The 21,966-nt window shown below is 42.6% G+C and overlaps 1 protein-coding gene across 11 annotated transcripts in view; it reads left to right on the top strand.

The window, feature by feature from the left end:
- Positions 1-21,966, top strand: part of LOC109557664 (solute carrier family 23 member 1-like) — a 263,748-nt gene that overhangs the window by 202,411 nt on the left and 39,371 nt on the right. For 9 of the 11 annotated variants that reach the window (XM_070788186.1, XM_070788187.1, XM_070788188.1 and 6 more), the window contains 3 exons: positions 5,832-5,978; positions 9,231-9,388; positions 18,764-18,923. The exons of 1 other annotated variant lie outside the window; for it this stretch is intronic. In XM_070788186.1, coding sequence (XP_070644287.1) covers positions 5,832-5,978; positions 9,231-9,388; positions 18,764-18,923 — 465 coding nt within the window. The remainder of the gene's footprint in view (positions 1-5,831; positions 5,979-9,230; positions 9,389-18,763; positions 18,924-21,966) is intronic. One more of the 11 variants, XM_070788189.1, reaches the window with a different exon arrangement.

Below are 21,966 nucleotides of genomic sequence, written 5' to 3'. Positions count from 1 at the left end.
GACCACAAAGAAGGCTGAGTGCCGAAGAACTGATGCTGTTGTGGTGCTGGAGAAGACTCTTGAGAGTCCCTTGGACTGCAAGGAGATCAAACCAGTCAGTCCTAAAAGAAATCAATCCTGAATATTAATTGGAAGGACTGATGCTGAAGCTCCAATACTCTGGCCACTTGACGCAAGGAGCACACTCACTGGAAAGGACCCTGATGGTGGAAAAGATTGACGGCAAAAAGAAAAGAGAATGACAGAGGATGAGAGGGTTAGATAGCATCACTGACTCAATGGATATGGATTTGAGCAAAGTCTGGGAGAGAGTGAAGGACAAGGAAGCCTGGCGCGCTGCAGTGCATGGGGTCACAAAGAGTGGGACATGACTTAGTGACTGAACAACAATAACAAAAGGACTAAACCCCCCATAAATGGAAGATGACATCATTCTTTTTATTTGTTTATTTGGTTTTTTAATTGAAGGATAATTGCTTTACAGAATTTTGTTGTTTTCGGTCAAACCTCAATAGGAATCAGCCATCAGTTCAGTTCAGTCGCTCAGTCGTGTCCGACTCTTTGCGACCCCATGAATTGCAGCATGCCAGGTCTCCCTGTCCAGCACCAACTCCTGGAGTTCACTCAGACTCACGTCCATCAAGTCAGTGATGCCATCCAGCCATCTCATCCTCTGTCGTCCCCTTCTCCTCCTGCCCCCAATCCCTCCCAGCATCAGAGTCTTTTCCAATCAGTCAACTTTTCACATGAGGTGGCCAAAGTACTGGAGTTTCAGCTTCAGCATCATTCCTTCCAAAGAAATCCCAAGGCTGATCTCCTTCAGAATGGACTGGTTGGATCTCCTTGCAGTTGAAGGGACTCTCAAGAGTCTTCTCCAACATCACATTCAAAAGCATCAATTCTTCAGTGCTCAGCCTTCTTCACAGTCCAACTGTCACATCCATACATGACCACAGGAAAAACCATAGCCTTGACTACACGGACCTTGGTTGGCAAAGTAATGTCTCTGCTTTTCAATATGCTATCTAGGTTGGTCATAACTTTCCTTCCAAGGAGTAAGCGTCTTTTAATTTCTTGGCTGCAGTCACCATCTGCAGTGATTTTGGAGCCACAAAAAATAAAATCTGACACTGTTTTCACTGTTTCCCCATCCATAGGTATATGTGTATCTGCTCTCTCTTGAACCTCCCTCACATCTTCCCCCCTATCCCACCCCTCTAGCTTGATACAGAGCCCCTGTTTGAGTTTCCTGAGACATACAGCAAATTCCCATTGGCTATCTATTTTACTTCTTAGAAACACAGTAAGTTTCTATGTTACTCTCTCCATACATCTCACCCTGTCCTCCTCTCTTCCCATGTCCATAAGTCTATTCTCTCTGTCCATTTCTCCATTGCTGCCCTGTAAATAAATTCTTCAGTACCATTTTTCTAGATTCTGTATATATGTGTTAGTATATGATATTTATCTTTCTCTTTCTGACTGACTTCACTCTGTATAATAGGCTCTAGGTTCATCCACCTCATTAGAACTGACTCAAATGCATTTCTTTTTATGGCTAAGTAATATTCTATTTTGAATATGTACCACAACTTCTTTATCCATTCATCTGTTGATGGATATCTAGGTTGCTTCCATAGTCTAGCTATTGTAAATAGTGCTGTGATGAACAATGGGATACATGTATCCTTTTCAATTTTGGTTTCTGCAGGGTATATGCCTAGGAGTGGGATTGCTGGATCATATGGTAGTTTTATTCCTAGTTTTTTTAAGGAGGAAGATGTCACTATTCTTCATTCCAGATTAAAGGAACCTCAAACTCATCAGATCGTGTGTGTTAGTCACTTAGTCATATCTGACACTTTGCAACCCTACGGGCTGCAGACCATCAGGCTCCTGTGTCCACGGAATTCTCCAGGCAAGATTATTGTAATGGGTAGCAATTCCCTTCTCCAGGGTATCTTCCCAACCCAGGGATCAAACCTGGGTCTCCTGCACTGTAGGTGGATTCTTTACTATCTGACCTACCAGGGAAGCCCAAGGACAAGATTCTCATTATATTACCTGAGACAAGATTAAAGCAGTGCCCTGTACACAGCCTTCTCTTGTGTTGTCTGAAGAGGGTGCTTGCTGTGACCAGTGCGTTTTCTTGGCAAAACTCTATTAGCCTTTGCCCTGCTTCATTCCATACTCCAAGGCCAAATATGCCTGTTACTCCAGGTATTCCTTGACTTTCTACTTTTGCATTCCAGTCCCCTATAATGAAAAAGTGAAGTCGCTTAGTCAAGTTCAACTCTTTGCGACCCCATGGACTGTAGCCTACAGGCTCCTCCATCCATGGGATTTTTCCAGGCAAGAATACTGGAGTGGGTTTCCATTTCCTTCTCCAGAGGATATTTCCAACCCATGGATTGAACCCAGGTCTCCCACATTGTAGGCAGATGCTTTACCATCTGAGCCACCAGGGAAGTCCTCCTATAATGAAAAGGACATCTTTTTTAGGTGTTAGTTCTAGAAGGTCTTGTAGGTCTTAATAGAACCAATCAACTTCAGCTTCTTCAGCATTATTGGTCGGGGCACAGACTTGGATTACTGTGATTTGAATGGTTTGCCTTGGAAATGAACTGAGATCATTCTGTTGTTTTTGAGATTGCATCCATGTACTGCATTTCAGACTCTTTTGTTGACTATGATGGCTACTGCATTTCTTCTAAGGGATTCTTGCCCATGGTAGTAGATATAATGTTCATCTGAGTTCAGTTCACCCATTCCAGTCCATTTTAGTTCACTGATCCCTAAAATTTTGATGTTCACTCTTACCATCTCCTGTTTGACCACTTCCAATTTGCCTTGATTCATGGACCTAACATTCCAGGTTCCTACACAATATTGCTCTTTACAGCATCGGACCTTACTCACATCACCAGTCACATCCACAACTGGGTGTTGTTTTTGCCTTGGCTCTATCTCTTCTTTCTTTCTGGAGTTAGTTTTCCACTGATTTCCAGTAGCATATTGGGCACCTACGGACCTGGAGGGTTCATCTTTCAGTGTCCTAACTTTTTGCCTTTTTATACTGTTCATGGGGTTCTCAAGGCAAGAATACTGAAGTAGTTTGCCATTCCTTTCTCCAGTGGACCATGTTTTGTCAGAACTCTCTCCACAATGACCTGTCCGTCTTGTGTAGCCCAACATGGCATGGCTCGTAGTTTCATTGAGTTAGACAAGGCTGTGGTCCATGTGATCATATTGGTTAGTTTTCTGTGTTATAGCAAACACCTTCTTCCAAAAACACAGAGAAGACTCTACACATGGACATCACCAGATGGTCAACACTGAAATCAGATTGATTATATTCTTTGCAGCCAAAGAAGGAGAAGTTCTATACAGTTAGCAAAAACAAGACCAGGAGCTGACTGTGGCTTAGATCATGAACTCCTTATTGCGGAATTCAGACTTAAATTGAAGAAAGTAGGGAAAACCACTAGACCATTCAGGTATGACCTAAATCAAATCCCTTACAGTGGAAATGAGAAATGGATTCAAAGGATTAGATCTGATAGACAGAGTACCTGAAGAACTACAGACGCAGGTTTGTGACATTGTACAGGAGACAGGAATCAACACCATCCCCAAGAAAAAGAAATGCAAAAAGGCAAAATGGTTGTCTGAGGAGGCCTTACAAACAGCTGTGAAAATAGAAATGAAAGGCAAAGGAGAAAAGGAAAGATATACCCATTTGAATGCAGAGTTCCAAAGAAGAGCAGGGAGAGATAAGAAAGCCTTCCTCAGTGATCAATGCAAAGAAATAGAGGAAAGCAATAGAATGGGAAAGACTAGAGATCTCTTCAAGAAAATTAGAGATACCAAGGGGCAATTTCATGCAACGAAGGGTACAATAAAGGACAGAAATGGTATGGACCTAACAGAAGCAGAAGATATTAAGAAGAGGTGGCAAGAATTCACAGAAGAACTACCCAAAATAGATCTTCATGACCCAGATAATCATGATGGTGTGATCACTCACGTAGAGCCAGATATCCTGGAATGTGAAGTCAAGTGGGCCTTAGGAAGCATCACGACGAACAAAGCTAGTGGAGGTAATGGAATTCCAGTTGAGCTATTTCAAGTCCTAAAAGATGATGCTGTGAAGTGCTGTGCTCAATATGCCAGCAAATTTGGAAAACTCAGCAGTGGCCAAAGGACTGGAAAATATCAGTTTTCATTCCAATCCCAAAGAAAGGCAATGCCAAAGAATGCTCAAACTACTGCACAAATGCACTCATCTCACACACTGACAAGGTAACGCTCAAAATTCTCCAAGCAAGGCTTCAACAGTATATAAACCATGAACTTCCAGATGTTCAAGCTGGATTTAGAAAAGGCAGAGGAACCAGAGATCAAGTTGCCAACAACCTTGGATCATCGAAAAAGCAAGAGAGTGCCAGAAAAACGTCTACTTCTGCTTTATTGGCTATGTCAAAGCCTTTGACTTGTGGATCACAACAAACTGTGGAAAATTCTGAAAGAGATGGGAATACATGACCACCTGACCTGCCTCCTGAGAAATCCTAAGAAATTGCCTGAGTATGCAGCTCAGGAAGCAACAGTTAGAACTGGACATGGAACAACAGACTGGTTCCAAATAGGAAAAGGAGTTCGTCAGGGCTGTATATTGTCACCTTTCTTATTTAACTTATATGCAGAGTACATCATGAGAAACACTAGGCTGGATGAAGCACAAGCTGGAATCAAGATTGCCAGAGGAAATATCAATAACCTCAGATATGCAAATGACACCACCCTTATGGCAGAAAGCAAAGAACTAAAGAGACTCTTGATGAAGGTGAAAGACGAGAGTAAAAAAGTTGGCTTAAAACTCAACATTCAGAAAACAAAGATCATGGCATCCGGTCCCATCACTTCATGGCAAATAGATGGGGAAGCAATGGAAACAGTGGCTGACTTTATTTTGGGGGGCTCCAAAATCACTGTAGATGGTGTCTGCAGCCATGAAATTAAAAGACACTTGCTCTTTGGAAGAAAAGCTATGACCAACCTAGACAGCATATTAAAAAGCAGAGACATTACTTTGCCAACAAAGGTCCATCTAGTTAAAGCTATGGTTTTTCCAGTGGTCATGTATGGATGTGAGAGTTGAACTATAAAGAAAGCTGAGTGCCAAAGAATTGATGCTTTTGAACTGTGGTGTTGGAGAAGACTCTTGAGAGTCTCTTGGGCTGCAAAGAGTTCCAGCCAGTCCATCCTAAAGGAAATCAGTCCTGAGTATTCATTGGAAGGACTGATGCTGTAGCTGAAACGCCCAATACTTTGGCCACCTAATGGGAAGAACTGAGTCATTTGAAAGACTCTGATGCTGGGAAAGATTAAAGGCAGGAGGAGAAGGGATAACAGAGGATGAGATGGTTGGATGGCATCACCGACTTGATGGACATGAGTATGAGTAAACTCCATGAGTTGGTGATGGACAGTGAGGCCTGGCATGCTGCAGTCCATGGGGTCACAAAGAGTCGGACACGACTGAGTGAACTGAACTGTACACGGCCTAATCTTATTAGCAGCCCCATGCTTGAGCCGTTGCTATAAAACTTCTCACCAAATCCCACTGGGTGGAGACACACAGTTTTCGAGGGCAGGAGCCACTGTGTTCCCCTTTGCCTGGCAAAGCAATAAGCTATTCTTTTCTACTTCATCCAAAACACTGTCTCCGAGATTTGATTTGACACTGGTGCATAGAGGCCAAGCTTTTGGCATCAAAATGCACTTGATTCCTCTTGAAATGCTCAAACGTGTTTTTGTCTTTTTCCCAGCAGAGGGGTGATGGTGTGCTCAGCTCCCATGAAGATGATCAAGGCAGCAAGAAGGATGGCCAGCTCAAGAGTTCCAGCAGCAGCCACATGGCTTATGGCATCCTGGATATCCCACCATGGTATCTCTGCATCTTCTTGGGGATCCAGGTAATGGGACACAGAAGCATTGGGTGCAAGGAGGCTCTGTCTCAAAAGGCACATCGACACACACAGGTCAAATTAGTCAAGATCTAACTTCAGTTTCTCATGTTTTTGGCTTCCATGCTGTTGACCTTTAGGGGACTCAAGGCTCCTCCAGGCTCTCTTTTCTCCCACGGAGTTTGGGGATGGGGGCAGGGAGTTAGGGGAAGATTCTCCCCCATGCTAAGCTAATAGGTCACATCAAGGACACCAACTGGGCCATTGTGAGTTTTGTTTTATTTTGTTTTACCAAGATAGCAATTATTATTTTTTTGGCAACAGCTGAAATGTTTCATAACCAGTGCTTGGGGAATATTGGAAAACAAGCATTGTCAAACACTTTTTGGAATGTTATCTGTGCAACTTTTCTATTAACTTGTAAAACACATGTTATTTAACCCAGGCCCTAATGCTCAAGAATTTTTCTGTAGAGAATTCCCCAGTGATCCAGTGGTTAGGAGTCCATCATTTCACTACCAAGGGCATGGGTTCAATCCCTGGTAGGGGAACTAAGATCCCACAAATCGCGTGGCATGGCCAAATGAAACAAAAAAAAAATTTTTTTAAGAATTTCTCTCTAGATATGCTGGCAAGACTTGTTAAGATAAGTACAAAGTGGTTCTATTGATTAATCGTAAAATCACAACAACAAACAAAACCCAGAAACACCCCCAAAATATCCATCTTAGAGAACTGTGGTATATTCTAACAAATAATTTTTTAATGTAGCTGTTAGAAAGAGAAGGATATATTTACCTTGCTGTTAAAAAATGATCACCAACATAGATTAAATGAAAAAAGTCAAGTAAATAACTGTGTATAGTGTGATTTTTTTTATGTTAAAGACTAACAAACAAAAATAGAGACAGAACAGCAGAAATAAGTATATGTAGTAATTTTTGCATGTTTTGAAGGAATCATAAGAAACTAATAGAGGTATTTAACCTTGGGTTGAGGAACTAGAAAAAGGAAGGGAGCTTTCAACTTTTACTATTTGTTTTGTAACTTTTTGTAGCTTGAATCTTTAATCTCATAGATGGATTCATTTTCATTTTCATCCCCTAATGTTCAATGTGGAATATCAGGGATGGGATATACTTTTTTGTTTGCTTCCTGGTGCTTTTCCACAAAAGAAGAGAAGCAAATGGATTACTATTTTTAAAAATATTATTGTGAGCCAATAAAATGGATAATGTAGATACTTCATTATGAAAGGGTGTTGAATTTTGTCAAATGTTTTTTTATGCATCCATTGGGGTGATAGGATTTTTATTTTTCATGTTATTAATATGGTGTATCATATTTACTGATTTGTATATATTTAACATTCCAGGGACAAAAATCCTACTTAATCATGGCATATGGCCCTTTTAATGTACTGTAGAATGCTGTTTGCTAGGATTTCATTGAGCAGTTTTGCATCTATATCCATGAGGGATATTGGCCTGTAATTTTCTTTCCTCGTAGGGTCTTTATCTTGCTGTGGTATCAGGGTTATGTGAAAGTCGCTCAGTTGTGTCTGACTCCTTGCGACCCCATGGACTGTAACCTGCTAGGCTCCTCTGTCCATGGGATTTTCCAGGCAAGAATACTGGAGCCGCTTGCCATTTCCTTCTCCAGGGGATCCTCCCAACCCAAGGATCAAACCTGGGTCTCCTGCATTTCGGGCAGATTCCTTACCGTCTGAGCCACAACCCCATCAGGGTTATGCTGGATTGTAAAATGAGTTTGGGAGTGGTCCCTCCTCTTCAATTTTTGGAGGAGTTTGGGAAGGCTTGGTGTTAATTCTTCTTTAGATATTTGATAGAATTTGCCAGTGAAATCATCTGGTCTTGGGCTTTTCTTTGTTGGGAAATTTTGATTACGGTTTTAGTCTCCTCACTAGTCATTGGTCTGTTCATATTTTCTATTTCTTCATGATTCAGTCTTGGTAAATTGTGTCTTTCTAGTAATCTATCCATTTCTTCTATGTTATCCAATTTCTTGGTGTGTAATGGTACTACTGTTTTATGGTACTTTGCATTTCTATTGTATCATGTCTCATTTTATTTGAGTCCTCTCTCCTTTTTTCTGAGTTTAGCTAAGGGTTTGTTTACCTTTAAAAAGCTCTCATTTTGTTGACTTTTTCCTATTGTTTTTCATTTCATTTATTCCTGTTCTGATCTGTATTTTTTCCCTCTCTTCTAACTTGAGACTCAGTTTGTTCTTCCTTTTCCAGTTCTTTGAGAAATAAAATTGTTTATTTAAGACCTTTTTTCTTTCTTAATGCAGGCATAGATTGTTATAAACTGTCCTCTTAGAACTGCTTTTGCTGCATCCCACTAGTTTTGGTATGTTGTATTTCCATTTTCATTTGTCTTAAATTACTTTTTATTTCCCTTTTGATTTCTTCTTTGACCCATTGGTTGTTCAGGAGTGTGTTTCTTAATTTCCACCAGCTTGTGTCCAGTTTCCTTCCTCTTGTCGATTTCCAGTTTCAGACCATTGCAGACAGAAAAGATTGTTGCTTTGATTTCAGTCTTCTTAAATGTGCTGATGCTGTTTTCTGACCTAATATATAATTAGTCTTGAAGTGGAGAAGGCAATGGCACTCCACTCCAGTACTCTTGCCTGGAAAATCCCATGGATGGAGGAGCCTGGTGGGCTGCTGTCCGTGGGGTCGCTAAGAGTCGGACACGACTGAGAGACTTCCCTTTCACTTTTCACTTTCATGCATTGGAGAAGGAAATGGCAACCCACTCCAGTGTTCTTGCCTGGAGAATCCCAGGGACGGGGGAGCCTGGTGGGCTGCCAACTATGGGGTCGCACAGAGTCGGACACGACTGAAGCGTCTTAGCAGCAGCAGCAGCAGTCTTGAAGAATGTGCTCAGGCCTGGTCAATGGTCTTGCTCTCACCTTGTGCCTTATTTTAATAATGAGCCTCTTGTCTTTTCCTATTCTTAAGGCCACCTCCTTGGCTCCTGTTATGTCCTCCCACACTGCGTCCCTACCTTGGTTTCTTACCTAAAACAGCAGTTCTCAGCCCTGGGGTCCTGCCTTTGAACCCCAGACCTTCTGGTTGTGTCCCTGCTACTTGCTGCCAGGCCTTCCTAGTTCCTGCCACTTGCCTGGATCTCCTCCGAGACCAAAGGTTGAGCCTCCAGTAGAAGGAATAGGATTAGGTGGAGTAGGCAGCCACAGCATCTCTAACTTTGTCTCCTCTCTCTGCTCTGCCTACAGCACTTCCTCACGGCCCTAGGGGGGCTTGTGGCAGTGCCACTCATCTTGGCTAAGGACCTGTGTTTGCAGCATGATCCCCTGACCCAGAGCTACCTCATCAGCACCACTTTCTTCGTCTCTGGCATCTGTACTCTCCTTCAAGTACTTTTAGGAATCAGGTAGGTAAAACTCCTCTCCATGGATTCTGACTTTTATCTCCCAGGGTAGCAATAAGGTTTGCTTGGCTTGTAGCCTGAGATGAGTTAGAAAGCTGGTGTGACATGATAGAGGGAGCACAGGATCAGAAGTAAGCACATAAGTTCAAGTCCCAGCACCAACATTTACTATCTACAGTAGCCTGAGTTCTTCGTTAAAGTAATACAAATAGCTACAGATGGCCATGCTTGAAACCTTTTACCTTTGCAAATTCTACAAGGCTTGTGCTACTGAACACACTGTGGGGACTCCTCCCTGGACTTCAGAAGGAGCAGTGCAAGTGAGGAAATCTTCACTGTAAGTCCGCTTGTGACCTAGTCTGTGCCAAGTCTGTGCCCAGTTTCGGAGATGCAGAGGAAAATGGAAAACTTTCCCTATGATGTGCTTCTGCCCAACCTGTCTTATGAGAAAATGACTTGAGAGGAAAAATTACTATTTATTCTTTTTTTCCTTCCAGTTTCATTGACATGTGATTGACAGACAACATCGTGTAAGTGTACAGCATAATGATTTGACTTACATACATCAAGAAATGATTAGCACAGTAGATTTAATGAACATCCATCATCTCACATAAATATAAAATTAAAGAAACAGAAAAAAAAATTCTTTCTGATGAGAACTTTTATCCTTTATCAATTATCTGAATCAAACTACAAGTGAAGGCTATTACAAAGTGGCTAATTATTTCCAAGATAGGCTGCCTGTAGAGAGTATATAGCAGAGAAGGCAATGGCACCCTACTCCAGTACTCTTGCCTGGAAAATCCCATGGACAGAGGAGCCTGGAAGGCTGAAGTCCATGGGGTCGCGAAGAGTCGGACACGACTGAGCGACTTCACTTTCACTTTTCCCTTTCATGCGTTGGAGAAGGAAATGGCAACCCACTCCAGTGTTCTTGCCTGGAGAATCCCAGGGACGGGGAAGCCTGGTGGGCTGCCGTCTATGGGGTCACACAGAGTCGGACACGACTGAAGTAACTTAGCAGCAGCAGCAGCAGCAGAGAGTATCTAGAGAATATTCCTTCCTAACCTAGTCTTCTTGCCTAAATCAAATCAAATGCTCTTTCCAAAGTGCTGCTTTTCCAAGTCATTTACAGGAGATATGCCAGTGCTTAAGGTCTCCCATTTTTTGTTGAGGACAGGGGTTTAGAGCCTACATCTTTGCCAAATTATTTCCCTTCTCTCTCTTCCTTCTTCTGTAATCATCTTTGAGGCCAAGATTTTCCCCAATCCCCCACCAAGCACTGAGAGAGGTTTAAGGTTTGGTCTGGTCTGTTTCTCAAGTCCCTGATATCCAGGACCCCTCCAACCTTTCCGGGATCAGTCCCTGGAGTGACAGGTGCTGCAGTAGAGAGGCCTTGCAGCCACCTGCCTGGACACCCAGGAGGCCCCACCCCTGAGCCGCCCATGGAGAGTTACATACACAAGGCTCTTCTGGATGGGGAAGCTCCTTGCCTTAAATTGAGATGGTGTTCACTATAATAATGGAAAAATGTTGATCTTGGAAGCTGAGGGCCTGAATTCTAGTTCTGGCTTCTGTGCTGTGGGAAGCTGCACAAGCCATTCACCCTCTCTAAAACCCAGTGTTCTCGTCTGTAAAATGAGGGAGTTGAAGTGTGTCATATCGATAAGTCCTTCCATCTCTAATATGTGGACACCTGTGTTGTTGACAGAGAAGATGATGCAGTACTATGTTCCAACTGGAATCTCAGTACCGAGGGTGCTTGTGGGCCTCGCCTTCTGGTAAACCCTGTGAGAGACAAAACAAAATCAGAAGATAGAGTTAAAAGAATCTGCAGCCTAATTAAACATGCAGAGAAACAGGGAAATAAAATTAAGAAAGAAAGCCATGCTAATGTCTTAGACTAAGGTGGGGACATGAATACACCTGAGATTATTTCCCTGAAATAGGCTTCCTGTTTAGAGACTAACAAGTACAGTGGCTCATTAGAGACATTAGAAATTATAAAACTAGCTGATAGCCTGTGAATCAAAGGTCTAATAGACTTGATTGATTGCAGATTATCGGATAAACAGTATTTAATGATGTACTTTTTAGACTGCAAACACAAATGCTGATACTGCAATAAGATTTCAGAATATGTTAATGATTAAAACCACGTTAAATAGTCAAAGGGAATGATAAGAGGCAAAAAAACAGCTTCCCTGATAAGAGCTGAAGAGTGCAGTGCCCATTGTGGGGCAGGCAGCTACAACCCTTGGCAGAGGGATGGCTGCCTCCCTGGTGTGTCTTTAGGGGTCTTGGGTGTATCCCCCAAGGGCCTTCCCACTGAGGTGCTCAGTTCTGAATTTATGTAACCATTCATTTCAAAAGAAAGCATTAAGTTTAAATGCAATCACTAAAGAAAACGAAATATTGACTGTGTAATTCTGGGTCTTAATTCCATTTCTGGAATAATTCCATTTCTAGAATAATTCATTTTTACCTGGGATTTTCTTTTTCTGGAGTGGTTCCAAGTGATATATCTCCCTTTTATTTTCCTGGGAATGTCTCAAGTGTGGAGCCAGTATTTCTGCCCAAAGAACATTCAGACCTGGCTTCTATGTAGTCTTGCCCAAATCAGCCTGGGTCCTTTTCTTCCATGGACTTGCCTGCAGCTGGGCCCTGATCTGCCTGAGCTCTGTATCTGTTGCTAGGTTCTGCAGAAAGTCCATGCCCATCGCCAGAGGTCTGCAGCCACCTTGCCCTTGCCTCCATGACAATCGCACAAGCCACCAGATGTGCCACTGCAAGTCTGTTCGTGCTTGCTAAGTCGCTTTAGTCATGTCCCATTGTGACCTTATGGACTGTAGCCTGCTAGGCTCCTCTGTCCATGGGATTCTCCAGGCAAGAATACTTGAGTAGGTGGCCATGCCCTTCTCCAGGAGATTTTCCAAACCCCGGAATCAAAACTGGGTCTTCTGCATTGCAGGCAGATTCTGTACTGCTAAGTCACCAGGGAAGCCCATGAGAGAAATACATCTTATGTATACTGATAATCATTTATCTAGTTAAAGATGGCAAAAGGAATCAAAGAAATGTTAAAGGTTATTTCTGGGTGATACACATTATATATGAAAGGTATGTACCAATATTGTACATGTGCTGATAAAGTTTATCTACTCAAGGGTTAAAAAAAATGATTAGAATGAAATGTTAATAATTATTTCTGGGTTGTGGAATTATGGTGATTTATGCTTTGTATTTTTATTTACCATTAATTTTTCTTCAGAGTCCACGTGTTGCTTTATAATTGGCAGAAATAAGAGCCATTTAAAACTTTTTCTTAGAAAAGTTTTAATGGTTAACTTTAACATCAGGGCATGTTTCATGAGCCCCACATCCTTTGAATCTTTCAGTCCAGTTCAGTTCAGTCAGTCAGTCGTGTCCGACTCTTTGTGATCCCATAGTTTCTCCAGGCCGAAATACTGGAGTGGGTAGACGTTCCCTTCTCCAGGGGATCTTCTCAACCTATGGATCAGACCCAGGTCTCCCACATTGCAGGCGGATTTTTACCAGCTGAGCCACAAGGAAAGCCCAAGAATATTGGAGTAGGTAGTCTATCCCTTCTCCAGCAGATCTTCCTGACTCAGGAATCAAACCAGGGTCTCCTGCATTGCAGATGGATTCTTTACCAACTGAGCTGACTGAAACCAGGCTTCAACAGTAGGTGAACCATGAAATTTCAGATGTTCAAACTGGATTTAGAAAAGGCAGAGGAACCAGAGATCATATTGCCAATATTAGATGGATTGTAGAGAAAGCAAGAGAATTCCAAATAAACATCGGCTTCTGCTTCATTGACTACACTAAAGCCTTTGACTGTGTGGATCACAACAAACTGTGGAAAACTCTTCAAGAGATGGGAAGAACAGACCACCTTACCTGCCTCCTGAGAAACATGTATGCAGGTCAAGAAGTAACAGTTAGAAAAGGATATGGAGCAATGGACTGGTTCTAAATTGGGAAAAGAATACCCAAAGGCTGTATACTATCACCCTGCTTATTTAACTTGCATGCAAAGTACATGTTGTGAAATGCCAGGTTGGATGAAGCACAAGCAGGAATCAAGACTGCCAGGAGAAATATCAATAACCTCAGATATGCAGATGACACCACCCTTAATGCAGAAAGTGAAGAGGAACTAAAGAGCCTCTTGATGAAAGTGAAAGAGGAGAGTGAAAAAGTTGGCTTAAAGCTCAACATTCAAAAAACTAAGATCATGTCATCTGGTTCCATCACTTCCTGGCAAATAGATGGGAAAACAGTGGAAACAGTGGCAGACTTTATTTTCTGCAGATGGTGACTTTCAGCCATGAAATTAAAAGATGCTTGCTACTTGGAAGAAAAGTTATGACCAACCTAGATAGCATATTAAAAAGCAAAGACATGACTTTGCTGACAAAGTTCCATATAGTAAAGCTATGGTTTTTCCAGTAGTCATGTATGGATGTGAGAGTTGGACCATAAAGAAGGCTGAGTGTTGAAGAACTAATGCCTTTGAACTGTGGTGTTGGAGAAGACTCTTGAGAGTCCCTTGGACTGCAAGGAGGTCAAACCAGTCCATCCTAAAGGAAATCAACGCTGATTATTCTTTGGAAGGACTGATGCTTGAGATGAAGCTCTAATACTTTGGGCACCTGATCCAAAGAGCCGACTCATTAGAAAAGACCCTGATGCTGGGAAAGATTGAGGGTAGGAGAAGGGGACGACAGAGGATGAGATGGTTGGATGGCATCACTGACTCAGTGGACATGAGTTTGAGCAAGGTCCAGGAGTTGGTGATGGACAGGGAAGCCTGATGTGCTGCAGTCCATAGGGTCACAAAGAGTTGACATGATTGAGTGACTGAACTGACCGAGTGACCCTTTCCAGAAGTAACCACACATTTCAGAGGGAATAATAATGAAAATTATTCTATTCATTGAGCTCTTCCCCAGGCATCATGCTAATCACTTACATATATTTTATCTTCACAGTTACTCCTTGGGACATTACTACTATATTTTGTCAAAGAGGACACTGAGGCTTGCAGAAGTTGGGCAACATGCCTTGGTCACACAGCTGATAAGACAAAGTCATATTCAAACTTGTCTTTGGTCTATACCATGCTCTTAACTGGTGTTATATTGCCATGGTGAAAAAACCCAAGACATCCTGGTTAACTCTATGACCTTGGGCTCCAGATCCGTTATCTATAAAATGATAAGGCCAGGTTGGATATGCTTCAAATGGCCCTTCTATTTCTAAAGTGTTGAATTTTAAAAATCAACAATCTGTGGTTCACAAAAGAATTAGAAGGCATACATATAATAATAGTGAATCATATTTAAGGTAAAAATTTTAAAATAAGATGAAATTAATTGTGAAATTAAAAGCAGCTCTGAGATACACATAAAAGTCACCATAAAAGGTAAAATGTGTATAGAACAATGAAAGCCTTGTAGTGATACTGAATGCATATATCTTAAACATGTACCAAGAAAGTGCATAAAAGAAAAATGTAATTTTTCTTGCATAGTAGAAATGCAAGAAATATACATAGATCTCTGTCAAAAGAGTATCAATAAGAAGTTATGAGCAAGGTGGTAATGCTCATAAAACAAGGTGGGGAGGGGGACAGGAATGGATGGAAAATCGGATTGGAGGATCTGAGTATAGGAGAGGGAAGGAAGAATTTATGGATATGTTGTGTGAATCTAACTGTAGGACATAGGAATCAGTTCAGTTCAGTTCAGTTCAGTTGCTCAGTCGTGTCCGACTCTTTGTGACCCCATGAATTGCAGCACGCCAGGCCTCCCTGTCCATCACCAACTCCCAGAGTTCACTCAGACTCACGTCCATCAAGTCAGTGATGCCATCCAGCCATCTCATCCTCTGTCGTCCCCTTCTCCTCCTGCCCCCAATCCCTCCCAGCATCAGAGTCTTTTCCAATGAGTCAACTCTTCACATGAGGTGGCCAAAGTACTGGAGTTTCAGCTTTAGCATCATTCCTTCCAAAGAAATCCCAAGGCTGATCTCCTTCAGAATGGACTGGTCGGATCTCCTTGCAGTCCAAGGGACTCTCAAGAGTCTTCTCCAACACCACAGTTCAAAAGCATTAATTCTTCAGTGCTCAGCTTTCTTCACAGTCCAACTCTCACATCCATACATGACTACTGGAAAAATCATAGCCTTGACTAGACGGACCTTAGTTGGCAAAGTAATGTCTCTGCTTTTCAATATGCTGTCTAGGTTGGTCATAACTTTCCTTCCAAGGAGTAGGCGTCTTTTAATTTCATGGCTGCAATCACCATCTGCAGTGATTTTGGAGCCCCCCAAAATAAAGTCTGACACTATTTCCACTGTTTCCCCATCTATTTCCCATGAAGTGATGGGACCAGATGCCATGATCTTAGTTTTCTGAGTGTTGAGCTTTAAGCCAACTTTTTCACTCTCCTCTTTCACTTTCATCAGGAGACTTTTTTTAGGACATAGGAATAAACTCTAGTAAATTAATGGAAACAATTCATCTTGCTCTTGAACATAAAATGTATTTAGTAGTTTCAAAAAGGTAGAGGGAATTCCCTGGTTGTTCAGTGGTGAGGATTCAGTACTTTTGATGCAAGTTCCCTTGGTGGGTGAACTAAGATTCTGCAAGCTGAGAGGTGTAGCCAAAAAAAAAAAAAGGTAAAAAGTGCATCTATCATGTTAGTACATTATCCCAACTACATGTAATAATCTTGAAAAAAAATAACATGAACAGAGTTAGAAAAATGCTGAACTACTTGAAAATTTTGAAATATCCCTTAAATAAGTTCTAAGTTAGGGATATAATAACAGAAAATATTTTTTAAGTGAAAACAAATCTCACCATCAGTAAAACTGTTTTAAATATACTTTGGCAGTGTCTAATTTCTATGTAATGAGTAAAATAGTTTATAGACAAGGAAAAACAGACATAAAAATCACATCTTTTGTGACTTAATGAAATGCAAATTCACTTTTGTCAGGATTTCATTATATGCCTATTAAACTAAAAAAATGAAATGAGAAACCCCAATATTGATAGATTTTATAATACTAACCTTGGTGCTGGAGGGATAGAAAAGAAAACTAGACTTCTCTGCCTTCAAGGAACCCGGTAATACTGAAATGGCTGAGGCCATGGTGGTATAGCAATGATGGATTGTTTATAAGTATAACTGTAAACTGTTTAAAGAATCCCTGAGAGTAAGTTACTGTAAATGACTAGTTTGTTAGTACAAGGGCTAAACAGGAAATATGTAACTAGAATATAAGTGGGAGTTTTGTCTCACTCACTGTGGTATTTCCAATACTTGACAACCAGTGCCTCCCACAGAGCAAGTCCTCAGTAAATATTTGTTGAATGAATGAAATGTGCATATGGAATTACAGCAAAAAACTGAAACACAAATCTTGGATTACATACTGTCTGTACCTATGATATGCAAAGGTGTCTAAGTTCATTTTAAAAGCTTGAAAGGGATTTTGCAATGATATAGTGTGTTTCCCTTCTCTGTCAAGATACTGAGCTTCATAATTTCTATGAATTTTTAATTGAAGTATAGTTAATTTACAACATTGTGTTAGTTTCAAGTATATAGCAAATTGATTCAGTTATACGTATATATATATGTATAACATTTATATATATAAATGTATATTATATATAGATTCTCTTTCATTATAGATTATTATAAAATAGATTATAGTTCCCTGTGCTATACAGAGGGTCCTTGTTGTTTACCTATTATATATATAACAGTGTATACACGTTAATCCCAAATTCCTAATTTATCTCTCCTCACCATAATTTTTTAACTAAAAAATCGTTCATACATACCCATTCCATCACCCATGTTTCCTGCCCTGTGTGTGCCATATATTCCAATCTCTTTTGGAGCCTGATGGGTCTAGATTTATGAATCTAGATCAGTTGTTCTCAACCCTGGCTGGTGTTAGAATCACCTGGAGGTCTAAGCGCTCTCCATGCCTGGGTGCACCTCTTGACCAGCCTGTGAACTCATCTGAGGCTGATGCTCAGCCCTTGCTAGTTCCTATGTTCAGCCAGGACAAAATCCAGTTAGGCAGTAAAACTCTTTCGTATACTTTATATTTTCATTAAATAAAATGGGTTCGTTCTCAAGGAGACTCTTTAAGCTATCTTCGTGGAATCCTGATTTCAAAAGTACTCTTTTAGTATTGTTAAGAACAAGTATCTAAACTGGGTAAGGTATATATGACAAATGCAAGCAAGAGGCTAAGATCCTGTTCCATTCTCCCTCCACACCAGTTCTATTATAATATGCAGGTGAGGAGACTAGGTCAGCCTTAACAGCTTCTGACCTTCTAGTAAGACAGGATTATTGGAGGTTGACTTATCAGGCTATGTTCACCTTGAAGGGAGACAAGTCAGATGGACACTGCTGGAAGTTCTCACAGAGGCCAGAGTGAGACGCTGACCAGGAAGAAGGAAGGCTTGTGTGGGGGACATGCCCTGATAATGGACCTCAAGCATGTTCAGTCCATGTGATAGAAAGGAATCTGGAGATAGAGGTCTGGAATCGCCTTTCATTTTTGAAGGCGAAAAGGAATCTGGCCACCCAGATTCTAGGCTGTGCATCTCTTGTCAGTGGGGGAACTTGACGTGTGTGCACTGTGTTTTGATCCTGGGGTCTGGGGAAGTTTCTGTGGGACTGAGGAAGACAGTGGCACCCACCAAACATGCTTCCTGAGCTCTGTGCTGCCCCAGATCATTTCCCAGTATGTGACTCTCTGCTCCTGGGCTCGCATCTCCAGGACTGGGATTAGGTCTGCTGATCTTATCCTCCCCACCTCTCCTACCTGTCCAAAGTTTGGCAAAGTTCATGGATCTGACTTGGAGATTGATAAGAGTTCCCTCGGAGAAGGCAATGGCACCCCACTCCAGTACTCTTGCCTGGAAAATCCCATGGACAGAGGAGCCTGGTAGGCTGCAGTCCATGGGGTCACAAAGAGTCAGACACGACTGAGTGATTTCACTTTCACTTTTCACTTTCATGCATTGGAGAAGGAAATGGCAACCCACTCCAGTGTTCTTGCCTGGAGAATCCCAGGGACAGGGGAGCCTGGTGGGCTGCCATCTATGGGGTCGCATAGAGTCAGACACGACTGAAGTGACGCAGCAGCAGCAGCAGCAGCAGCAGCAGGAGTTCCCTATAACTGAGAACTGCAGGACTCATATGTTGCCCTGAAACCAAGGGAGGACTTGGGATGAAAAGGCCTCTGCTGGGGCCAGTGACAGGCCAGTGTTAAAGGGGCTAATGGGTAACTGTCTCCTTTCCCCTCCTCCAGGCTGCCCATTCTCCAGGGAGGGACCTTTGCTTTCTTGGGACCCTCCCTGGCCATGCTGTCTCTTCCCACCTGGAAGTGCCCCGAATGGACACTCAATGCCAGCCAGGTGAACACCAGCTCACCTGAATTCACTGAGGAATGGCAGAAGAGGATCCGAGAGGTATTGGGTTGAGGGGTGGGGTGTGAGGAATGGGGTGGTCCTCAAAAGGGGCTTTGGAGTTGACTCATTTTCTCAGCTCACTGCTAGGCAAGACTCCAAACTTTAAGACACTGGTCCTTGTTTAATTCAGTTGTGTCATTCAGGGAAAGAAACTGGTGGCCTTGAAGCAGACTTTAAAGTTTGGCCATGCTCCAGGATAAGTTGAGCTGAGTGAGTGTTAGTCGCTCAGTCGTGTCCGATTCGTTGCAACCCCCCTGGACTGTAGCCCACCAGGCTCCTCTTTCCATGGAATTCCCCAGGCAAGAATCCTGGAGTGGGTAGCCATGCCTTCCTCCAGGGAATCTTCCCAACCTAGGAATGGAATCCTGATCTCCTGCACTGCAGGCAAATTCTTTACATTCTGAGTCACCAGGAAGCCCGTGCTCCAGGTTGGCTTATCTAAATGATAGATTAAGAAGCCAGCACCAGGATTGTCAGCAGAAAGCCCAGCCACACCCTCAGGGACAGTAGGCCTCATAGCTTCCAGACTCTAACATCCTCACCTGGCTTCGGAGGTGAGGTGTCAAGCATGGCTCATGGGTGGAATAATATATGAGAGGGAAGGTCGCCTGAGATTTCTAGGAAGTCCAATCATCTCCCTCCCAGCTTGACCTTAAATATGTAAGCCTGGAGCGGCTCAAAGGCGCCCCTCCTCTGGAGCAGGGGCAGAGTTACACAAACACTATATGGTGTGGGGTTCTTCTTGTTGTTCGCACCGTCATGACTGACACTTTGTTACCCCATGGACTGCAGCACGCCAGGCCTCCCCATCCATCACCAACTCCCAGAGTTGACTCAAACTCATGTCCATTGAGTCAGTGATGCCATCCAACCATCTCATCCTCTGTCATCCCCTTCTCTTCCCACCTTCAATCTTTCCCAACATCAGGGTCTTTTCAAATCAGTCAGCACTTCGCATCAGGTGGCCATAGTATTGGAGTTTCAGCTTCAGCATCAGTCCTTCCAAAGAATATTCAGGGTTGATTTCCTTTAGGATGGACTGGTTTGATCTCCTTGCAGTCCAAGGGACTCTAAAGAGTCTTCTCCAACACCACAGTTCGAAGACATTAGTTCGTCAACTCTCAGCCTTCTTTATGGTCCAACTCTTACATTCATATATGACTACTGGAAAAACCATAGCTTTGACTAGATGGACCTTTGTTGGCAAAGTCATGTCTGTGCTTTTTAATATGCTGTCTAGGGTGGTCATAGCTTTTCTTCCAAGGAGCAAGTGACTTTTAATTTCATGGCTGCAGTCACCATCTGCAGTGATTTGGGAGCCCAAGAAAATAAAGTCTGTCACTGTTTCCATCGTCTCCCCATCTATTTCCCATGAAGTGATGGGACCAGATGCCATGATCTTAGTTTTCTGAATGTTGAGTTTTAAGCCAGCTTTTTCACTCTCCTCTTTCACTTTCATCAAAGGGCTCTTTAGTTTCCCTTCGCTTTCCATCATAGGTGTGGTATCATCTGCATATCTGAGGTTATTAATATTTCTCCTGGCACTCTTGATTCCATTTGTGCTTCATCCAACCTGGCTTTTCACAACATGTTCTCTGCATGTAAGTAAAATAAGCAGGGTGACAGTATACAGCCTTGATGTAGTCCTTTCCCAATTTGGAACCAGTCCATTGTTCCGTGTCCGGTTCTAACTGTTGCTTCTTGACTTGCATGCAGGTTTCTCAGGAGGCATGTAAGGTGGTCTGGTATTCCCATCCCTTGAAGAATTTTCCACAGTTTGTTGTGATCCACACGGTCAAAGATTCTAGTGTAGTCAATGAAGCAGAAGTAGATGTTTTTCTGGAATTCCTTCGCTTTCTCTATGATCCATCTAATATTGGCAATATGATCTCTGGTTCCTATGCCTTTTCTAAATCCAGCTTGAACATCTGGAAGTTCATGGTTCACGCACTGTTGAAGCCTGACTTGAAGGATTTTGAGCATTACCTTGCTAGAATGTAAAATGAGTGCTATTGTGGGGTGGTTTGAACATTCTTTGGCATTGCCCTTTTTTGGGATTGAAATGAAAACTGTACAAGGTATTTTGCTCAGGCATCACTCTAGACCTCATTTACTGTCTTAGTGTGCCTCCCCCAAGCTCACTAGGACTGGACCAAAGGCATTCCAAAACTCAGGGCTATGGACCTAGAGCAGAGTCTGTTAGTAGATATCCCTGGGAGTCTAGCTGACAAGCCTTAGTGAAGCCAGGGTCCATCCAGCATCCCACCCAGTCCAAGTTCAGCACCCTCATGGCTGCAGTAAGGGTCACATCCTCAGAACGTGACAGATGAAGGAAGAGGGAATACAGAGGAGACACATTCCTAACAAGATTCCTATTCTTACCCAAGTGTGACCAATGAGAGGGAATAGAATTGACAAAACACTCCAATGGGGGGTGGGGCGGAGGGACAATGATGTAAGTCCTGATCTGACTCCAAAGGCCTGAAAACCAGGAGTGTTGATATCTGGGGGCAGCAGAAGACAGATGTCCCAGCTCAAGCAGGAAGCGAAAATGTTCTTCCTCTGCCTTTTGGCTCTGCTGAGTCCCTCAAAGGATTGGATGGCACTCATTCACATTGGGTGGGCTTCCCTGGTGCCACTAATGGTAAAGAACCCGACTGCCAGTGCAGGAGATGTAAGAGACATGGGTCCAGTCCCTGGGTCAAGAAGATCCCCTGGAGAAGAGCATGCCAGTATTCTTGCCTGGAATATACCCAGTACAAACCAGCTCCAATATTCTTGCCTGGAGAATCCTGTGGACAGAGGAGCCTGGCGGACTGCTGTCCACTGAGTCACTAAAAGTCTGACATGACTGAAGTGATTTAGCAGAGAGAGATGCTCATTTTGGGTAGGGCTATCTGCTTCATTCAGTTCACCAATTCAAACACTAATCTCTTCTGGAAACACCGCAGAAATAACATTTTATCAGCTGTCTGGGCATCCTTCAGTCCAGTTGACATATAAAGTTCACCATCACATTGTGTATATGTTCCACTTTAGTAAA

The sequence above is a fragment of the Bos indicus genome, chromosome 4 (assembly GCF_029378745.1).
Source record: "Bos indicus isolate NIAB-ARS_2022 breed Sahiwal x Tharparkar chromosome 4, NIAB-ARS_B.indTharparkar_mat_pri_1.0, whole genome shotgun sequence".
Taxonomy (NCBI): Eukaryota; Metazoa; Chordata; class Mammalia; order Artiodactyla; family Bovidae; genus Bos; species Bos indicus.
This window is presented reverse-complemented; position numbering and strand designations above follow the sequence as displayed.